This window comes from Eublepharis macularius, chromosome 2 (genome assembly GCF_028583425.1).
Source record: "Eublepharis macularius isolate TG4126 chromosome 2, MPM_Emac_v1.0, whole genome shotgun sequence".
Classification (NCBI taxonomy): domain Eukaryota; kingdom Metazoa; phylum Chordata; class Lepidosauria; order Squamata; family Eublepharidae; genus Eublepharis; species Eublepharis macularius.
The window spans coordinates 234,357,132-234,376,592 of NC_072791.1; the positions used below are offsets into that span (position 1 = coordinate 234,357,132).

General features: G+C 45.6%; 1 protein-coding gene across 1 annotated transcript in view; it reads right to left on the bottom strand.

Annotated features, from left to right (window-relative positions):
* FLACC1 (flagellum associated containing coiled-coil domains 1) overlaps positions 1-19,461 on the bottom strand; it is a 47,980-nt gene that overhangs the window by 19,788 nt on the left and 8,731 nt on the right. Inside the window, exons 2-9 of the mRNA XM_054972582.1 lie at positions 15,268-15,325; positions 13,071-13,240; positions 11,902-11,922; positions 9,752-9,845; positions 9,180-9,241; positions 4,354-4,451; positions 2,966-3,018; positions 2,487-2,586 (exon numbers count right to left, since the gene is read on the bottom strand). Of these exons, the coding sequence (XP_054828557.1) occupies positions 2,487-2,586; positions 2,966-3,018; positions 4,354-4,451; positions 9,180-9,241; positions 9,752-9,845; positions 11,902-11,922; positions 13,071-13,240; positions 15,268-15,325 (656 nt within the window). The remainder of the gene's footprint in view (positions 1-2,486; positions 2,587-2,965; positions 3,019-4,353; positions 4,452-9,179; positions 9,242-9,751; positions 9,846-11,901; positions 11,923-13,070; positions 13,241-15,267; positions 15,326-19,461) is intronic.

Sequence of the window (19,461 nt, forward strand, 5' to 3'; positions counted from 1 at the left end):
TGTTAGGCAGATTTGCTGCCAACCAGAGACATCCTGTTCTGCTCTATGTGAGCATTTCTTATATAAGGCACAGCTCTCTGCCTTGTACTTTTCAGTTCCAGTAGACAGAGGGAGAGGGAGGAGCTGTTGCTGGGATTTGGAGTGAGAGGGTGGAATTGGGAGCTTTTGGCTGGATTTGCTGCTGCTTTAAAAGAGACTGAAAAGCCTCTTTCTTATTTTCAGCTCTTGCCCTTGCTGGGAAGGTCATTGGGTGAAGGTGCCTTTTTCCCTCCACCCCACCCCACCCGAGTCTCAGGGCGTTGCCTGGCTCTGGGGCCTAACTTGACTGAGGCCTACTTTTTCTTTAATTTTCTTTGCTTATATTCTTATTTAGATCATTTGTTCTTGCTGGCTTCTTGGGGGAGGGTGGGTGGAGGAGAGCCTGCTGAAGTCTCCCTGCAAATTTGGCATTGAAGTACCCTGGGTTCTGACAAATCATGAAATGGGACAATTTTGTGAAAGTGATTCGTGGAATGCGACGAAACTTGAAACGCTCCTTTCTTTTTTCCCATTCTTTTCCCCCCATGTCATGCCCATCTCTTACTGGGAGCATGTAATGGGCTTTTCAACCCTCTCCCCCTTATGTCATTTTCCTGTTAAAGAATGCCACTGCATTCACCCTACTAGCTGCATTTGGGAAAGGGGGGGGAAAGGCCCTAAAAAATAATCCACAGAAACACACGTAGGGTTGGATCCAGACTAGATTTTCCAGTGGGAGACTGGAACTCTCCTGTCTCTCCCTCCCACTGTGGCCTCCAGCTCTCCATGAAATGCTGCTCTTGAGGGGGGGGACCTTGACAAATGTCACAAGGGCTGCCTTTAGCAGGAAGGGGGCTTTTTGTGACGGAAGCATCCAGGCCCAGAATACGGGGAGCTCTGGTATACTACAAAAAGCACCCTGAAGTGCAGTCCTTAAATGGAAATTATGAAGGTAACATTCAATGAGAAAACAACATTCAGGTGCCTCAGGCTGGCCATATCTTGCTTAAGACACAAAGGATACAGTTAATTGAGCCATCCAAACACAGAGGATCCTTAAAGACCTATCAGTTTATGTGAGTAAAGACACACCTTGATAACATGTCCATCCTGAATGCATTTATCAGAGTAGCCCAAGTCAAGCCAACATGTTAGAGTAAATCAGAAATTTAGATACACGAGAATACCGTTTAAGTGGATTCTGGCACTAAACACAGGGGGGGGGGAGTGCTGGGGATGCAGATCGCTGGGGATCTGATAACAAATAATAGAAATCTGATGGAGGCTTGTATCTGATGAAGGGAGCTTGACTCTTGCAAGCTTGTCAGGGCTTGCCGCCGCTGCCGCTGGGCGTGGCATTGGGCGGTCTGCTCCTGACGTCATAGGGGGGCCAGGGATGCTGCAGGACCCTGCTCTGTGAAAGGAGGGGCGGTATACCTCACCCAGACTCCCTCTCAGTCCACTCGCTGGCCTGCTCAACCTGGCCTGCTTGCCCCCTGTGTCCTTCTTCATCCCCTCCTTCCAGAACTCTCCTCCAAACCTCCACTCTTGCATTGCACCGCTCTCACTCCACATTATCACTCCTTACTCACATCCACCACCACAGGGCTCTTCCCAACCAGCTTTTATAGGGCTTCCTTCTACTGCCCCACCCCTCTTCCAGCCCAGTCTTGGGCTGCACCAAGCAGTTGCAGCTGGGGTAGCTGATCTGGCCCCACTGACCAGCACCAGCTGTGCCTCGTTCCCTGGCTGCCCAGCCTCCCTGCCTTGGCTGATTGCTGAAGGCCTGTCCAGCTGCAGTCCCCTGGCTAGCAGCTCGGCCTCCCTGGCTGAGCTGATGGCTGAAGGTGGGTCCAGCTGCAGCTCCTTGGCTGGTTGCCCAGGGCTTCCTGCAGAGTGCCTCCAATAGCCCCACCTGGAGTGGCTTGGCTTTTGGCAACTCTTGGGCCAGGCTACTATTTTCTAGCTGGGGCGTGGCTTTGGGCTGTTGGGGCTGCTGCTGCTTCTCCTCCTTAGGTAAGGTCTTTGGGTGGGTGACTGCTGGGCCCCCAATCCCTCTGCCCTTGCCCCCTTCTGCCTTGCTTAGTCCCCTTTCCTTCCCCAGGGGAGTGGGACTCGCTGGCTTCTCTCTGTCTCCCCCTGACTCCTGAGGCCCTGGGCCTTTGCCTCTTGCCCCTGGCGCCGGCAGGTTCTGGCTCCATTTGCCTGTGGGAGGGGATGACCTGCTGTCCCCAGGCTGCCCCCTCTGCTTGCCAGTCAGACCGGTTGACCTACTGCCTGCTGGCTGACCGGTTGACCTGCTGGCTGCTGGCTGCCCCCTCTGTTTGCCCGTCAGCCTGGTTGACCTGCTGTTCCCTCTTGTCAAGTCTGGGGGCTGGGGCTCAGACCCCGGACAAAGCTCATACCCTGGAAACTTGGTTGGTGCTACTGGACTCGAAGCTTGCACAAATATGTAAACAAAGACTCACTCTGCTGCAGCAGCGCCTTCTCTCGCTCAGTCCTCTCACTTTTCTTCCATTCCGCTTGTCTTCTCAGCCACTTTTCCTCCATTTCATCAGAAATGCTGTCCTATAGAACATGACAGAGAGGCAGAAATCTGAGCAATTACGAAACATATCCTTGTGAAATCAACATCCCCCCCCCCCTTTACTTGAATTTATTTGAAGTTCTTCTTGAAGATATTGGTTGTGGGCCAGCAAACGGGAAATCCCACTCGGTAACATCTGTGACCCAAAATCCTATCAGGAAACGAAGAATGCAGGTAGATTCTCCCAGTGTCCTTGCTTCAATAAACATTAGAACCTCCTGCAACCACTTTTAATGTTTTAAAGCAGATCTGACCAGGGATTCTCACCATGCCTGCTTGAATACATCGTGTTCTAGTATTCCCCAAGGAATGACACAGGGACTGCATGAGACATGTTTGGGGTGTTCACTGGAATCTTACCTGATACACACGGAATGCGTTCTTCAGATACTTGTATTCCTTCTGCATGCCACCTGGGGAAACGAAGAGAAGGACTCAGGTACGTCACCCGCTTCAGCTTTTGCACTCTATTCAGCTTTCCCTTCCCGTTTGGTTCTCCAAAGTATGGGCAACAATAGCCAGACGATCATCAACAGGGCAACCCCAGAAATTAATACCAGCTGAGAAATCTGATTGCATTTATCAAAGTTATTTTTTTCCCAACTTGCCGCTCCGTTCAAAACTTCTCCTGCCTTTTGGGATCCCCCATCCCCAGATCTTGCCAATTATCCATTTGTTGAGTGAGTATTTAGATCCTTGCATTTGGAGGTGTCCAGGGCTTCCTTTCTGGGGAAAGAGGTGGCGGAACTCAGTGGGTTGCCCTCGGAGAAAATGGTCACATGGCTGGTGGCCCCGCCCCCTGATCTCCAGACAGAGGGGAGTTTAGATTACCCTACGTGCTGCTCCAGCAGCATGGAGGGCAATCTCAACTCCCCTCACTCTGGAGATCAGGGGGCGGGGCCACCAGCCATGTGACCATTTTCAAGAGGTGCTGGAACTCTATTCCACCGCGTTCCGGCTGAAAAGAAGCCCTGGGGGTGTCCATTCTACAGCTCGATGTGGGAATCTCTGAATTGGTGGGAAGACATTACAGAGAATCTTAACAGCTTTGCTACTTCCCCCGTCATTCTACTTTCTGGACTGGCTACAAGTCCAGTCCGAAACATTCTAAACAAGAGGAAGTGGGTCAGATTAAGAACTGGGACTCCGAGGTTCAAATCCCCACTCTGCCACAAAGCTTTCTGGGGCACCTTGGCCCACCCCTAACCCCTAACCCAGTCAACACTCTCTCTCTCTCAGCCTACCTAACTGACAGGGGTTGTTGTGAGGGTCAAGCGGAGAAGGGGACATCAGTGTATGCGGCCCTGAGGTCCATGGAGGGAGGAGGAGCTAAAAGTGTAGTTAGCAAGCACGCAAATCGATCTCTCTCTAAGGGATGAGTTTCCCCAAAGCAGATGCCTCTTGGCTCTTGCTGGCTAAACTTCAAAGGCCAATTTAAAAGTGATGCACTCTTTTTTTATTGTAGGTGGAAGCAACAATTGGGGAAGGAGGGGCGGCTGGAGCGGGTGTACACGCGCAGCCTTTTCCCTACCTCCCGCTCCTCTGCTTTAAATTGCTCAACTGGGGCATTCCCCTCATTCGGGTTCCCACACGTTTGTGGCGCTTTGCGCTCCAGAGTGCAGAAGGAGCAGGTGGGCTTCCTGCCGCATCTCTGCTTCCATTTGACACCCCTCCCCCTCCTGCATATAAAGGATCACGGGGGCCTCATTTCATGCATGTGTGAGGTACGCTTTGGCCCCAAGACATACTCAGCTTCTCTTGGGCTGTTGCCCTTTCTGTTCTCAGCTCGCTCTTATACTGCTCTTCCAGACTACTCATTTCCAATTTATGAAATGCTTCAATCTGCCTGCAAAGACAACATACCAAAAAAGGGGAATATCAATCCACTAGTGTTCTACCAGGCACCAATGTGCACACAGCGTCAATGAGAATGCCATTTCCCTGACATCGTACAGTTTTGGCCAGAGGAGCGCATCGCCTTGAAAAATTAAAACAGCCCCCTTTCCCCCCCCCGAAGGACCAATGACACAGGCTGTGGCATCGCTGCCGCGGGAAAGAGGTCGCGGTGTTGTTCGCCACTCTGGTTTTGCTCTTAGCTGCTTCCATGCCAGGTTTTTGAACATAACCAATTCACTCCAGATGGTGACCTTATTACTCTGCAACAGTCCAATGTTTTCCACACAGTTTTGTTCCCGACTGGATTTGTGGCATTTAAAAAAAAAGGCAGGGGGGGGAAGAGAAAATGCAGCCGCTTGCGGCACCACCCTGTGCAGGAGGCTTCTCGGGGGCCCTTATTTTCCCTGCTTCTCCATGGACCTTATTTATTCTCCCCTCTTCAAAGCTGCTTCCGCTTCTGTTTCTTGTCAATTTCACCTTCGCCTCCTCAAAGGTTCTGTCAATTTCACCTCTCTACACAAGAGTAGTTTAAAAAGTCAGAGATGGGGATAGCTCCTCAGAGGGTTTGTTAATTTCATCTTTCCCTCCTCGAAGTCTCTGTCAATTTCACCTCCCCTTTGGGGAAGCAAAGATGAAATTAAGAAACCCTCTCCGACAGCTCTGCCTTTTAAATCTATGCTCCCTGGCTAACATTGCATCTCCCTACACTTGAGTGTCGCTGTGTAAGATGTCTTGTGTAGAGAGGCTCTCCGCTTGATTAATTACTTCCTCTTCTCATTCCTGAATTGATCCTTAACCAATTCTTGTGTGGGACAGTGAGCGGGGGGCGGGGGGGGGGGCGGAGAATTTCATAATCATCATTTCTAAATAGCTCAATGACAGGAAACGAATGAGAAATTATTTTGACTGAAAAAATAAATTATGAGAAATACAGGTGGAGAACCACACGTGGAAGAAAAAATATACTATGTAACGCAATGAAACACAGAAAGAAGTGGTTAAATGTCAAAATGTAATAATATCTGTGAATGAGAATAAAGAATATCTTGTGTACAAATCAACAAAAGATTATTCCAAGCGACTACATTCCAAGTCATTACACAATAGTATGCTTTGAACACAATCCCACAGGTGCAGAGAACATCCAACAGGTAAGTCTCTGGGATGGAAGGCAAGACAATCTTTCTCTTTGATGAATGCTTGTGTTTTAAACTCTTATATTTCGTTTTTTACACGTGGTTCCAACAAAATATGGACGTCCTCAGACCCTCTGTGCATTTGGAAGTGGGCCGTTCGTAAGATGATGCTCGGCTTGCTGGCACCATTCCTAAAGGAGGTGATCAATGGAGTTTTAAGGGATCAAAGGATTCCAGACACTTGGTCTGAAGCGAACATATCATTGATCCCAAAAGAGGGCCAAGACTTGACTAGTGTGAAAAATTACAGACCTATATCGTTACTCAACAATGACTATAAAATCTTTGCGAAGATACTGGCGGAGAGACTGAAGGGGTGGCTTTCGGAAGTTATAGAGGAGGAGCAAGCAGGCTTTCTGCCAGACAGACAAATAAGAGACAATTTAAGGACAGTGATTGATGCTATTGAATATTATGATAAGCGTTGTGATAAAGAGGTTGGTTTCTTCTTTGTTGACGCTGAAAAGGCATTTGACAACTTAAACTGGGACTTTATGTTTGCCACTATGGAAAAGCTACAATTAGGAGAAAGATTCATCAGAGCAATTAAGGAAATTTACAGAGACCAGACTGCAGCAATTGTGGTGAATGATGAATTGACCAAGAAATTGACTATAAGCAAAGGAACAAGACAAGGTTGCCCGTTGTCTCCACTGTTGTTCATTTTAGTATTGGAGATTCTGATGATACAAATACGACAAGACGAGGAAATTCGAGGAATAAAAATAAAGGACTATTCATACAAGGTCAGAGCATTTGCGGATGACATAATGTTAATTGTAGAGGACCCACTGGAGAACATGCCAAAAGTGATAGATAAGATCAAGGAGTTTGGAGACTTGGCAGGTTTCTTCATTAACAAAAAGAAGTCAAAGATACTATGCAAAAACATGACTAAGCAGAAACAACAATTGTTAATGGAAACAACGGATTGTGAAGTAACAAGTAAGGTGAAATATTTGGGAATTGAACTGACTGCAAAGAATATAGATTTGTTCAAGAATAATTATGAAAAATTGTGGATTCAGATTGAGAGAGACTTGATTAAATGGAATAGGCTCAATCTGTCATGGTTGGGTAGGATTGCAGCGGTTAAAATGAATGTGTTACCAAGAGTGATGTTTTTGCTACAGACAATACCAATCATCAGAGACTCTAAACAATTTGAAAAATGGCAGAGGAAAATATCAGATTTTGTATGGGCAGGCAAGAAGCCTCGAGTGAAAATGAAAGTTTTACAAGATGCAAAGGAAAGAGGCGGAATGCAACTGCCCAACCTGAGACTTTACCATGATGCTATCTGCCTAGTTTGGTTGAAAGAGTGGATGACATTAAAGAACAAGAAACTATTAGCCCTAGAGGGATATAAAAAAATATTTGGATGGCATGCATACCTATGGCATGACAAAGTAAAGGTCAACTCGATGTTCCTGCACCATTTTGTACGGAGAAGTCTATACACAATCTGGAAGAAGTACAGAATTTACCTACAAGAAGGAACTCCTTGGTGGGTGGTTCCATATGAGGTGATAGACCCGAGAGCTGTTGATAACGAAAGACAATGTTTGACTTATAAAGAAATAACTAAAATAGAAGCATCTAAACTTAGAATAAAGACGCAAGAGGAACTATCACCGAACTACGATTGGTTCCAGTATAGACAGATCAGAGATTTGTATAACTCGGACTCTGTAAAGGGAGGTATACGAATAGAGAATTCGGAACTAGAGCAGACCCTTCTTAAAGAGGATAAGAAAAGAATATCCAAGGTATACCAAGTACTGTTGAAATGGTATACTGAGGACGAGACAGTTAAAACACAAATGGTGAAATGGGCTATAAATTTTAATAAAGAGATAACAATGGAGGCATGGGAATACTTGTGGAAGACTACAATGAAGACAACGACATGTACAAATATTAAAGAGAATATCTACAAAATGATCTATCGTTGGTACATGACACCAAAGAAGATTGCGCTAGGGAATTTGAACACTTCTAATAAATGCTGGAAATGTAGGAAGCATGAGGGCTCCCTCTATCATATGTGGTGGTCGTGTGAGGTAGCTAGGCAGTACTGGGGGGAAATAATAAGAGAAATGAGTGAAATTTTACAATTTCAAATAAATAAGAACCCAGAACTCCTGCTACTAAACTTGGGAATGGAGGGAATTCCAGCCCATCATAGGACGTTGATATTTTATATGACAGCAGCAGCTAGACTTTTGTATGCGCAAAAATGGAAAGTACAAGAAGTGCCAACTATTGAAGATTGGATCTACAAATTGCTGTACATGGCAGAAATGGACAAGATGACAAGAAAACTGAGAAATCTGGACTCAGGGCAGTTTAACACAGATTGGGAGAAGCTGAAACAATATCTGGAGAAGAAATGGGAGGTGGGAGGAAAACTGTGGCAGTTTGAGAACTACTGAAGTATAATAAAATGTAGAGGGGGGTGACTTTACCGGGGGGGGAAGAGATAAATGTGAATTTATAAGCAGTTAGATTAACAGATTGATATATATATAGATATATATTGGTTAATAAATAGAATATTGATAGAAAATAATTAAGGATAAGGATTAAATATACGGATTGAGTAACCAACAATATTTTCTTTCTTTGATAAGATTTGTATAATGCACCAAACTGAATGTATAGATGAGTCAAATTGATTGACTATGTGACGAGAGTTATATAGAATTACCATAAAAAGATAGAATGAGTAATACATAGAGAATAAGTCAAATTGTTTGATTTAAATGTGTAAGATTTTTATGGTTTATGATATATAGGTTTATGATATAGAAATATAGAAATATTTAAAATTGGAAAAAGGGATAAATTGTTTATCTAAGATGGAAACAAAGACTTACAGTTTGGGTATATAATAAGAAAAGTAGTTAAGGATGTACTGCTTAGTATAATGGAGAATATGTATTTGTTTTAGATAGAGAAATTTAATAGAAGTAAGGGAAAAGGGACAAAGGGTTGGAAAACTGTTGGAAGTCAACAAAAGGGGGGAAAGGGAGGGGGTTAGAAATGAAAAATTTGGGGGAAATTGAATGTAAATGTAAAAATAACGGATTCTAACCCAATAAAAAATTTTTCAAAAAAAAAAAAAAGATGATGCTCGGCTTGGAATCATCTCCCCACCTCTGGGGCAACCCCGGCCCTTCCTCAGGATCCCAAAAGGGCCGACAGGCTCAGTGGGGTAGGAGAGCCCTCTGCAGAGAAGCCTCCGGGGAAATCAGTTCCACTGAACGTGACTAAACATATACAGAACTGGGCTCTAAGCCCCAAATCCTTCTGAGACGGGGACCTCTCTCTCTCTCTCTCTCTCTCTCTCTCTCTCTCTCTCTCTCTCTCTCTCTCTCTCTCGTAACTGTTTGTTGTTAGTCACTGACATAGCATGGGCCAGGGGAGGTCTTTAAAATATTTTAGAATAAAGAGTACAAAAATAAACATGCACCCCGTACCCGACTTTGCTCTCATGTTCTTGCTGCAGTTCATTGCATTTTTCTTCCATCTCATTCTCCAGCTAGGAAAATAAAAAGACAACTCATCTTTATTCAAACATACCATTTTGCACTCTGTGAGCCAAGCTACAAGTGACGAATGACACTTGAACGGCAAGTGAACAGACTCACGTGTATTCCTCCCTGTTCACTTGCGCTCCACTTGCGCTCCACTTGATCACGTAGTGATCACGTAGTAATCAAGTGAAGTGCAAGTGGAGCGCAAGTGAACAGGGAGGAATACACGTGAGTCTGTTCACTTGCCGTTCAAGTGTCATTCGTCACTTGTAGCTTGGCCCTGAGTTCTCTTTACAGGGAGCTCCCAGAATGCTTCCCACCATGTGGAGGCTCTTTTGGATACAGATTCGCCACAGCCATTTTTACTTCGTTTCTTTACATTTATCTTAAGAATACACTGCCTTTGTTTAAAAAATACTGACTCTTTTGGAAGGAGACTCTGAATGTGCCTTCCTTTCACAGCTCCGCTGGACACACAGCGAGCGGAGCCGAGAGTGTCCTGTTGACGAGATTACCTGCTTGTGGTTGGTTTCATGATCTCGGCGCAGCTGCTCCATAATGCCGGTGAGCTCTGAAATCTGTTCCACCAAGTCAGCAACCACGTCTTCCCTGCAAAAGAGCAGACCGCCCTTTTATTTGTGCCATGACATTTCGCATCAGGTGTGTGGATGTGTATTTTAAAATCCGACTTAATGTTGTTTAGAATGTCCAGTGTGTCTTTATAATATTTGGTTAAAGGGACAAATGGTTTCTGTAAATGATCCACGTGAAGAACCAGGTGTTTGGTAACAGACCCAAGTCCAGAAATAACTGGCCACTCTGGTACTGGAAAATTATTTTGATGGCTCTTAAAGCAAAGTAAAATTGGGGCACTCTTCCTTCTGATTCCAACAGGAAATGATAAAAAATTTTTCATGGTTTTGATTGTTCACCGTCTTGAGGGACCCTAAGATGATGGGAGGAAAGGAGGCATAAAAATGTTTTAACTAAATAAAATAAATACACTGCTGACAGGGAAAGAAGAGAGTTGTTAAAGTAAAACATGGCTATCCTTCCTTATAATGGAAAAGCATTCTCTGTATATTCTATATTGTTTCTAGATAGAAGCAGGGCTTTTTTTCTGGGAAAAGAGGTGGTGGAACTCAGTGAGGTGCCCTCGGAGAAAATGGTCACATGGCAGGTGGCCCTGCCCCCTGATCTCCAGACAGAGGGGGGTTGAGATAGTTGAGCGGCGCGGAGGGCAATCTAGACTCCCCTCTGTCTGGAGATCAGGGGGCGGGGCCGTCAGCCATGTGACCATTTTCAAGAGGTTCTGGAACTCCGTCCCACCGCGTTCCCCCTGAAAAAAAAGCCTTGCAAAGAAGGATCTTGCATTTTCCTCTTTCCCTTTCAGAGCTGGTGAGACTACATCCATGTATTCTTGTACAATAACGCCAGGGCATCCAAAGGCTTGTACATTCAACAAGTTCTTATTTAAATAAATAGGAATAGTATGAAGGTCAGAAGGCTGGTTCACAAGTGCAAGAACATCACTTAATTACTTACCGCCTTCCTCCACTGACCGTGTGGACTGAACCCCTTGTGTGAGAGGTGATATCAAAGTTCCGCTGATGGTGTTAAATCATTCACAACTGATGCACACACACACACACACGCATTACTCTTTCACCGCTATGCCATTAAAGTCGTAAGTATAGATATATGAGCCAGGCCCTTCGAGCTACTGAGGATGGGATGGGGGATGGGGGATGGGAAGGGTGCCCAGATCCATATCAGGGAGGTTTGAGTAATAATGAGCCGTGCATCTCTGCAGCTGCAGAGCACCAGACCAGACCAGAAATATTCAAAACTTTCTGAACGAATCCTCTGCCAGCCATGCCTGCATTTATAGGTAACGAGTGGTCAGCACCAACTGATTTTTAAAAAGTTGATCTTGAATAAGGATTATGCGAGAATCAACGTTCCTGGGGCAAACGTGTATTTGGGCTTCCCCAGCCGTTTCTTCAGAGCACGGCAGTCAGTGGCGAAGTCTCCATGCCAGGCAGTGACCGTACAATGCAGACATGCCCCCCCTGCCCCCCAGGTGCCTCATGCCCCTTCGTTTTGCTGGCCTCCCGGTGGGCCATAATTAAAACTGACCTCCAGACTACAGAGATCAGTTCCTCTGAAGAAAACGACGCCTGCCTTGGGAGGTGGGCTCTGCGGCATTCTGCCTTGCTGAGGGCCCTCCCCTCCCCAAACTGGGCCCCCCTCAGGCTCCACTCTCAAGTCTCCAGGAATATCCGGATCTGGAGTTGGCAACCCTCCCTCGTGCATGGGGACAGAGGGGAGCACATGGAACACAGTCCACAGAGGACACTTGCCGCTTTAGTTATGTGACACCTTCCCAGGGGGCGTCTGCCTGTGTGTGTGGCCTGAACTTGTCAACCACTGAAACATCCCCAGGCTGTGTCCACCTTGGTTTACCTCAGGACAAGAACCCTCTTTGGCCAGGGTGGTCACGTGCAACGACCTGCTACAAAGTCTTGTCAAATCATTATCCTAGAAGAAGGAATTACCCTACAGAACAGTGGGAAGCTGTTGGAGGGAAAGAGCAAGGCCCAAAGGAACCGTCTGGTTTTAATCCAGAAAACGGACAGGGGAGAAAGTGGGAAACCGTACTTACGTCTGAAGCTTGGGTGGAGTGCTGTGGGGGGTGGGGGTGTAAAGGAGAGAGAGAAACACTGATTAGGAAATCATTTCGGGCAGTAAATTGCATTCACATTTTAAAGGCGCTTTAACTACTGCTGTTAAGTTTGCCAAAGTCTGTTGTTGTCCCTTGTCTACACTCACCCAACCTGTGAGGGAAGAATGGATAGCACTGTCATATGTAAGCGTAGACACGAGTGTGCATAAACACTCAACTTAGACAAACATTGTGTTGGGCAGGAGGAAAAATACAGAAACACAAATGAAAAGAAGACACCTAGTAAAGCAGACTATATTTGTTTTACTGTACTATTAAAATATCACTGAAATGTCTCTCCCTTTCAGAGCCTCTCTCCACGAGACACCTGACAGATGGAGAACACGTGTTGGGTGATGCAATGTTAGCTGGGAAGTGTAGTTTAAAAAGACAGAGCTGGCGGCAGGGCAAAGGCTTTGCTATACCCTGGAGCTGTGTGAGGGGGCTGTGCAATGCCAGAAGGGAAACCTCAGCCCACTAGAACCTCTCCAGGTCCAAGCCCAGCTCTGGAAGGCAGCTCCAGCCCGTTTCCATTCCTTGCTGCCCTCTGGGATCCCACACAGTTTTAGAGTGGAGAGGTGAAACTGACCGAGCCTTTGGGAGGCAAAGATGAAATTAACAAACCCTCCAAGGAGCCATCTCCGCCTGCTCTGTCTTTTTAAAGTACACTTCCCAGCTACCATTGCTTCTCCCTACACTTGACAAACACACGGAGAAACTCTTAGATGGCCACTTATTACATGGAAGACACAGAATAGCAAAAGGGCAAGGAAAAGTAGGAAATGGTGGGCGATTTTGAGTGAGGAAACAGCTGGAAGTGGAACGGAGCACCCCCGTGTGGCTGCTCTGGCGTTGCTGGAAAGACTTCTGCGTTAGGGCCTAACTTTGCCTAGGACTGAGTAGCAAAAGTGCCATTTGAATGTTCTTATTCATTTCCATCCAAGTATTATTAGTTCTTAATTATCAGTTCTGTTTTATTACCAAGTACTCTTCATTTCCATCAATGCCCATGTAGAAAATATGCCACATATGACACTGCGTGTACAAGGACGCCAGGAGCAATGCGGTTTGCAGGCACAGCTACGTTCCTGGGCATTTCATAAGATCACCTGGGCAAACTGGGTATGGCAGAGGCTGTGTCAGCAGGTCTTGTCTTCTCAAATAATTCCTTCTCTTTTCCTTCCCTTTTGTTTAATTCCTCCTCCAGTATAACGGAGACTTGTCCTTTTGTATGAGGCAAAATAAAGCCAGGAGAAAGCACTGAAAAGTCCTTGGATATCTGGGGGCATAAACAGAAAGGAATCTTAGGTTTTAAAATCCAAAAGATTAAGTAGTCTCCAGAACAGAATTTTAAATGGATCCATTAATTTTTGCATAAAATGTATTATTCTGTTAAGGGACAGGAGGTACCCAACAGAGGCACGGAATATCTTTCATTGTTTAATAAAAAATACCTTCCCGTGGAGTACCAGGAGAGGAGGCGGAAGAGAAGGCAACCTTCAGGTAAGTTGTAACGTGCTTTTGTTGAGTCTCCAAGCTCCAGGTTGCTGGGCGCACACTCCAGCTGCGCTCGCAGGAACACAAGACAAGAAGCTGGCTTGCACCGCATCAGGTCCATCCGTCAGTGTGGCCCGATGGTAGCTCCCCAGGGCCTCAGAATAGCCTTTCCATTGACTGCTCCTGGCGTCACAGGAGATGCCAAGGGCTGAGCCTGGCACCTGCTGTGCCACAAGGTCTCCTCCCTCCCAGCCTGAACTGACGTTATCATCATCTGGACACAATTCAAGTTGCTGGTTTTGCCCCGTAAAGCTCTTGGAGCGCGAGCGCTTTCCTGAGGCCGCTGCCTCTCCTGTGTCCCCTTGTGAACGTTCATTTCAGCTGAGTGCTTTCTTGAGCGTTCCATCCGTGCACCAAGGCACATGAACACACATGAAGCTGCCCCATGCGGAGTCAGTCCATAGAGGCGAGTATTGTCTCCTCAGACCGGCAGCCGCATTCCATGGTCATAGACAGAGGTCTTACACATAATCCACTACCTGACCGTTTTTACAGGAGACGCCAGGGATCGAACTTCTGCAGGCCAAGCAGGTGTTCTGCCACTGAGCCAGAGCCCATCCCCTGAACAACAAGTACGTCTGAGCAACACACAAAGTGGGGCTCTCAATGGCCACTGCTCAGTTACGGGCCTCCTTTCTTTTATGGGTCCATTAACGTTCAAGCAGGAATCCGCCCTGGAAGAGCTGTAAATCTGACCTTGTTGGGCTGGCCTTCAAAGGCCGGGGTTAAGCAGGCATGGGGCAACTCTGGGGAGGGAATATGATAGAAAACAACCCTCAGATAAGATTGCCAACCTCCAGGTGGGGCCTGAAGCTCTCCCGGAATTACAGAGATCAGTTCCCCTGGAGAGAATGGCTGCTTTGGAGGGTGAACTCTATGGCATTAGACCTTACTGAGGTAACTCCTTCCCCAGGTTCCTCCCTCACATCTCCAGGAGTTTCTCAAACCCAAGATGCGAAATAGTAAAGAGTCCAGTAGCACCTTTAAGACCAACCAACTTTACTGTAGCATAAGCAATTAAGAACCACAGCTCTCTTCGTCAGATGCATCAGATCCTCTGAATCTATGAAACTGGAGTTGGCAACCCTGCCCCCAAGCTGAAACAAATAAACCGATATCTTGATCGGGCAGGAGGAATGGGGCCTGCCTAGATACGCAGAGGGCCCAACTACACATGACACTGTTTCCACATCGCTGAGGTCTCTATGCAGGTTTCTCCAGTGGGACAAACAGTTGCTCCCTGGGGCTGTGTCAGGATGCGGAGGGGGGGGGAGGCTTACGTCTCCTTTTCCCGTGCAACATGGTCCTGATTTGAATTGCCCCCCCCCGCCCCCAGCCCAAGAATTAAGCTCTTAAAATTGCTGGGAGCTCCCATTAGACATCTGGTTTGACAGGAATGGGGGTGGATTCGGACACGTCGTTAGGCCCTCGCTCTAATCTGATCATCTGGGGGTGCAGTTACAAAAGACCTGAAAGATTAATTGCTGGATTTTGTATTGTTATTCAAATACAGCCATGGCGGGTAGAGGGTTTAACCTTTTCTGTGAGGGATTTAGCCCTTTCTGCCAAGACATTTCCTGGGCAGCAGTCATCTGCTCCCCCGCCTTGCTGTGCCTGCTTCAGGAGGGAAATCTTTCGTCTATAAAGGGGCTAATAGCAGTTGAGTGGGAGAAGGGCGGGAGTGCATTTTGTGAAGGAAACGACAGTTGTGGTGATGAAGGACTGAAAAGAACCATCTGCTCTACTCACATCTGAGGGTTCCCTCTTCCTTAATGGTACTTTGTGCATGCCAGAAACGAACTTCATTCTGGAAGAGAAAAAAAGTGCCTCAGGTAACTACAGCCAAGTCACGGCTCCCTACTCCGGGGCCAATGAACCAACTGAGAACGTCACACTCCTGAGCCTTCATGACTGGCAGACCCTTCTGGGGAAGCTGGTGTAGATCTGAGTAGGGGTGCCAATTCCAGCTTGGGGAATTCCTGGAGATTTGGAGGCAGTGCCTGGGAGCGCAGAGTTTGGGGGGGGGGAGCTCCTTGGAGTTGTGTTGTCATAAATTCTGTCCTCCAGAGCCACTGTTTCCTCCAGGAGAAGTGATCTCTCTAATCTGGAGAAGTGATCTCTCTGGGAGGGCTCCAGGTCCTACCTGGAGGTGGGTAGTCCTAGATCTGAGATTCCAATTTTATTAAGATAGTTTCTGAAGGGTAGCCATGTTGGTCTGCTCTGCAGTAGAATTGCAAGATTCAAGAGTCCAGCCGTAGAGATCAACTAGATTTCCAGGGTATGAGCTTTCGAGAGTGAAAGCTTATATCCTGGAAATCTAGTCGGTCTTTAAGGTGCTACTGGATCTGAATCTTGCCATTTTGAAAGCTCATAAGCTGAAAATCCTGTCAGTCTTTAAAGTGTTGCTGGACTTGAATCTTGCTGTTCTCCTGCCAAACAACATGGCTACTCCCCTGATGCTCTCTATGGACGGTCCCTCTTTGGTGCCACCGTGAAATGGGATTCCTAGGTCTGAGCTATTGGTTCTCAGTAATCCATGGTGGGGGGGGTCATCTTGAAGATAGGTAGCTGTGGGCAGCATCAGAGAAATGAGGCCTTTGACGGGGAGAGGGAAGACGATTCCATCCCCTTCTAAAGTGAGGAATCCCAGCCCCCATTCCAAGAAAACTGAGGCTGCCTCCAGACCTCCCTGTATTATGAGCCACTGTTGCATTGTGGCAGTTATTCACAACTTCTCCACTCAGGAATTCCTGTAGCAAATTATTGCTAATAGGAGACCACAGTACCCAGAGAGGCATGGCTGCAGTTTTCTATTAATGTTAGTTGAGTGGGCATGAGAGGGGCTCACCTATTGTCCTTACAAAAGACTCACAGAGCCCTTGGAGAACCTTTGTGGACCCTGCCTCCCACCAAGCCCTACTTTGAGAAATGCTGCTTGAGATTACATTGCCTTAGAATCATAGGGCTGGAAGGGACCTCTAGGGTCATCTAGCCCAACCTCCTGCACAATGCAGGACATTCACAGCTACCTCCCCTAGCTCAGCTTTTCTAACTCAGCTTTCCATATCTGTTAAAGAGTGTCAGGGTTGGACCAAACCCTGGGGGCAGGGCTAGAGAGGTGAGGCTGAGGATAGGGTAGCATACAAAACAACAACATTCAGTTTATATACCACCCTTCAGGACAAATTAATACCCACTCAGAATGGTTTACGAAGTATGTTACTATTATTATTAAATGGGGATCCTCACTCAGGCTGGGGAGGAACATGGCGGAAGACTGCAGCTGCAGGGGGGATGCAGAGAGAGAGAGAGCACAAAGAGCAGTTCCCCAGGGAACAACTGGGGCTCAGGTGAAGCAACCACTCAGTGCTTCCATTGCACTGCCGAAGGAAAACTTCAAACTTCTCTTCTTGTACACTGTGGTGCCATCTGTGGTACCATCTGGTTGAAAGTTGGCAGCCATGGAGTTCCGGTGAGGAGGGCAAGGAAGGTGGATGCCCAGCAAGTGAGCTGAGGGACAGCACTGCTAATTTGCCATGTGGGAGTTTTTCCACTTGAATATCTGCTTGGATCAAAAGACTTTTATCCCATCTGCATTCCTAAGACTGCTTGCTGGGACGGGGGGGGGCGGCTTTTTTGCTGAGATGGAGGTTTTGGCATTGGTCCCTGCCGTAGCATTTGGAATCTAAGAAAGTTATCTTCACTTGTAGCAGTGCTGGAGCTGATAATTGACACCAAGCTTTCTGCTCCTCATTTCTTGATGTTAGAAGAGACTAATTTAAGTTAATGAAGAGAGATTTTCTCCAAGACAATGAGATAACATCCTTTGGGGAGAGAGCCTTTTTAAAAAGGAGATATAAAGGATGTTTGAATAAATCTTTCTTATTCCAGCTTTTCAGAGGATTTATAGAGCTGGGAAATGAAAAGTCTAAAGACTGGATGTTTTTTCAAGATTTATGTAGATTTGGACATTTTTAGGGGAAAAGTACTTTTGTGATTAAAAGCATTGCTTAGTAAAGGAACAATTAACCTGGAAAAGTGAAACTGGGAAAACAACTGTTTGTTTTGGCAATCCAAGTTAAGGAACACCTGGATTGTGTTATTGTTTTCTTTCTGTTTTTATGGCAACAGGACTTGGATGAGATACAATTGCTATAGTGAAGGAGAGACACTACTAAGAGAATTTTAGACATCTACTGCCACCCTGTGGTGCCTTCTGGCAACTACAGAAATATCTACAAAGTATGACTACAAAAAAAACTCACCATGGATCTCTAGATCTTTCAGAAATGGAACAATTTCAGAAACATTTTCAACAAATGGCTGATAAGATGGACAAGTTGGGGAAGAATTTGGGGGCCAAAATGGAACTCCCTTGAGAAACAAATAGACAAAAGGATTGTTGCTTTGAGAGATCAAATGACAGAGCAAGTTCAAAAATTGGACCAATTTATGAAACAAGTTTCTGTAGAAGTGAATCAAATTAAGCAGAAAGTTGAGACAATAGAAAACAAAGTAGATTCTCATGATATGTTGATTGAAAAACCATTAGACAGCTTGGCATTGTTAGAAATGCAAGAAAAAGAATTTGCCCTGAGGTTTAGATCGATCCCAGAAGAAGATGGTGAAGATATTGTAGACAAAATGACTGTGGCTTTGGCGGAGTTTTTGGACTGGGATGAGGATGCAATGCAAATGGAAATTGATTGAATATACAGAATTAACTCTAAACTTGCTAAAATGAGAAAGCTCCCAAGGGATATGCTGGTCTACTTTTTAAGAAGAAGAGTGAAGGACCAAATTCTACAACAGCACTACATCACAAAATTAATAATTGGTGGTGCCCAGATTACAGTTTTGAAATAAATTCTCATCCGATTTCTGCGTAAACGCAAAGATTATAGCTTTCTGGTGGAAAAGCTAAAACAGAAAAATATTGCTTTTCGATGGGATACTCCAGAAGGTGTGATTTTTACATTTCAAGGGCAAATATTTAGACTGAACTCGGTACATAAAGCCAGAGACTTTCTTGAAAAATACAGGCATCAATTGGAGCAGAGCAAAGAGGAGGAGGAAGTGGATCCCCATACTTAACTCTGCTCTTTACTTTTACATATATTCGGATCCCCCCCCCCCATTTTATTAAATTTTAAAATCTCACGGCACTATGGATTACAAAAGTTTAACATGGAATATTAATGGAGCAAATTCAGCCCCCCAAAAAGGAAGAAAATTTCCCACTACTTAAAGAAACTAAAATATGATATGATTTGTTTGCAAGGAATCCATATTAGGAGAAAAGATAAAATTTCTGTCTTATAAGATTTTGGGTGAAAATTTTATAGCAGCAGATACCAAAAAGAAGAATGGAATTGCTTTATACATCAAGCCACATTTAAAGCCTAAGTTGATAATGAGTGATGAGTCTGGAAGATATGTGGCGGTAGAAATTGATGTACAGGGGACAAAAACATTGGTGGTGGGTCTTTACGCTCCAAATGAGAATAAAACTGGATTTTATATAAAAAAATGGGGATTGTTTAACAGATCTAGCATATGAAAACTATTGTTTGATGGGGGACTGGAATGGAGTGATCGATCCAAAGATAGATAGATGCTCTGAGAAACATATTAAGATGAACCAGGGTAAACTACCTAAAGCCTTTTTTGATCTAATGAACACTTTGGATCTGATTGATTTGTGGAGACAGAAAAATGGTAACACAAGAGAGTATACTTTTTTTTCAAAAAGAGTCCAGTAGCACCTTTAAGACTAACCAATTTTATTGTAGCATAAGCTTTCGAGAATCAAGTTCTCTTCGTCAGATGCATGATACAGAGACTGGTCAAATACAGAAGAGGAGGGAGGAGAAGAGGAGGAGAGAGAAGAGGCAATTGGGGGGGGAGGGGGAGGGAGCAACCAAAACATTCCTTTGCTAGTAT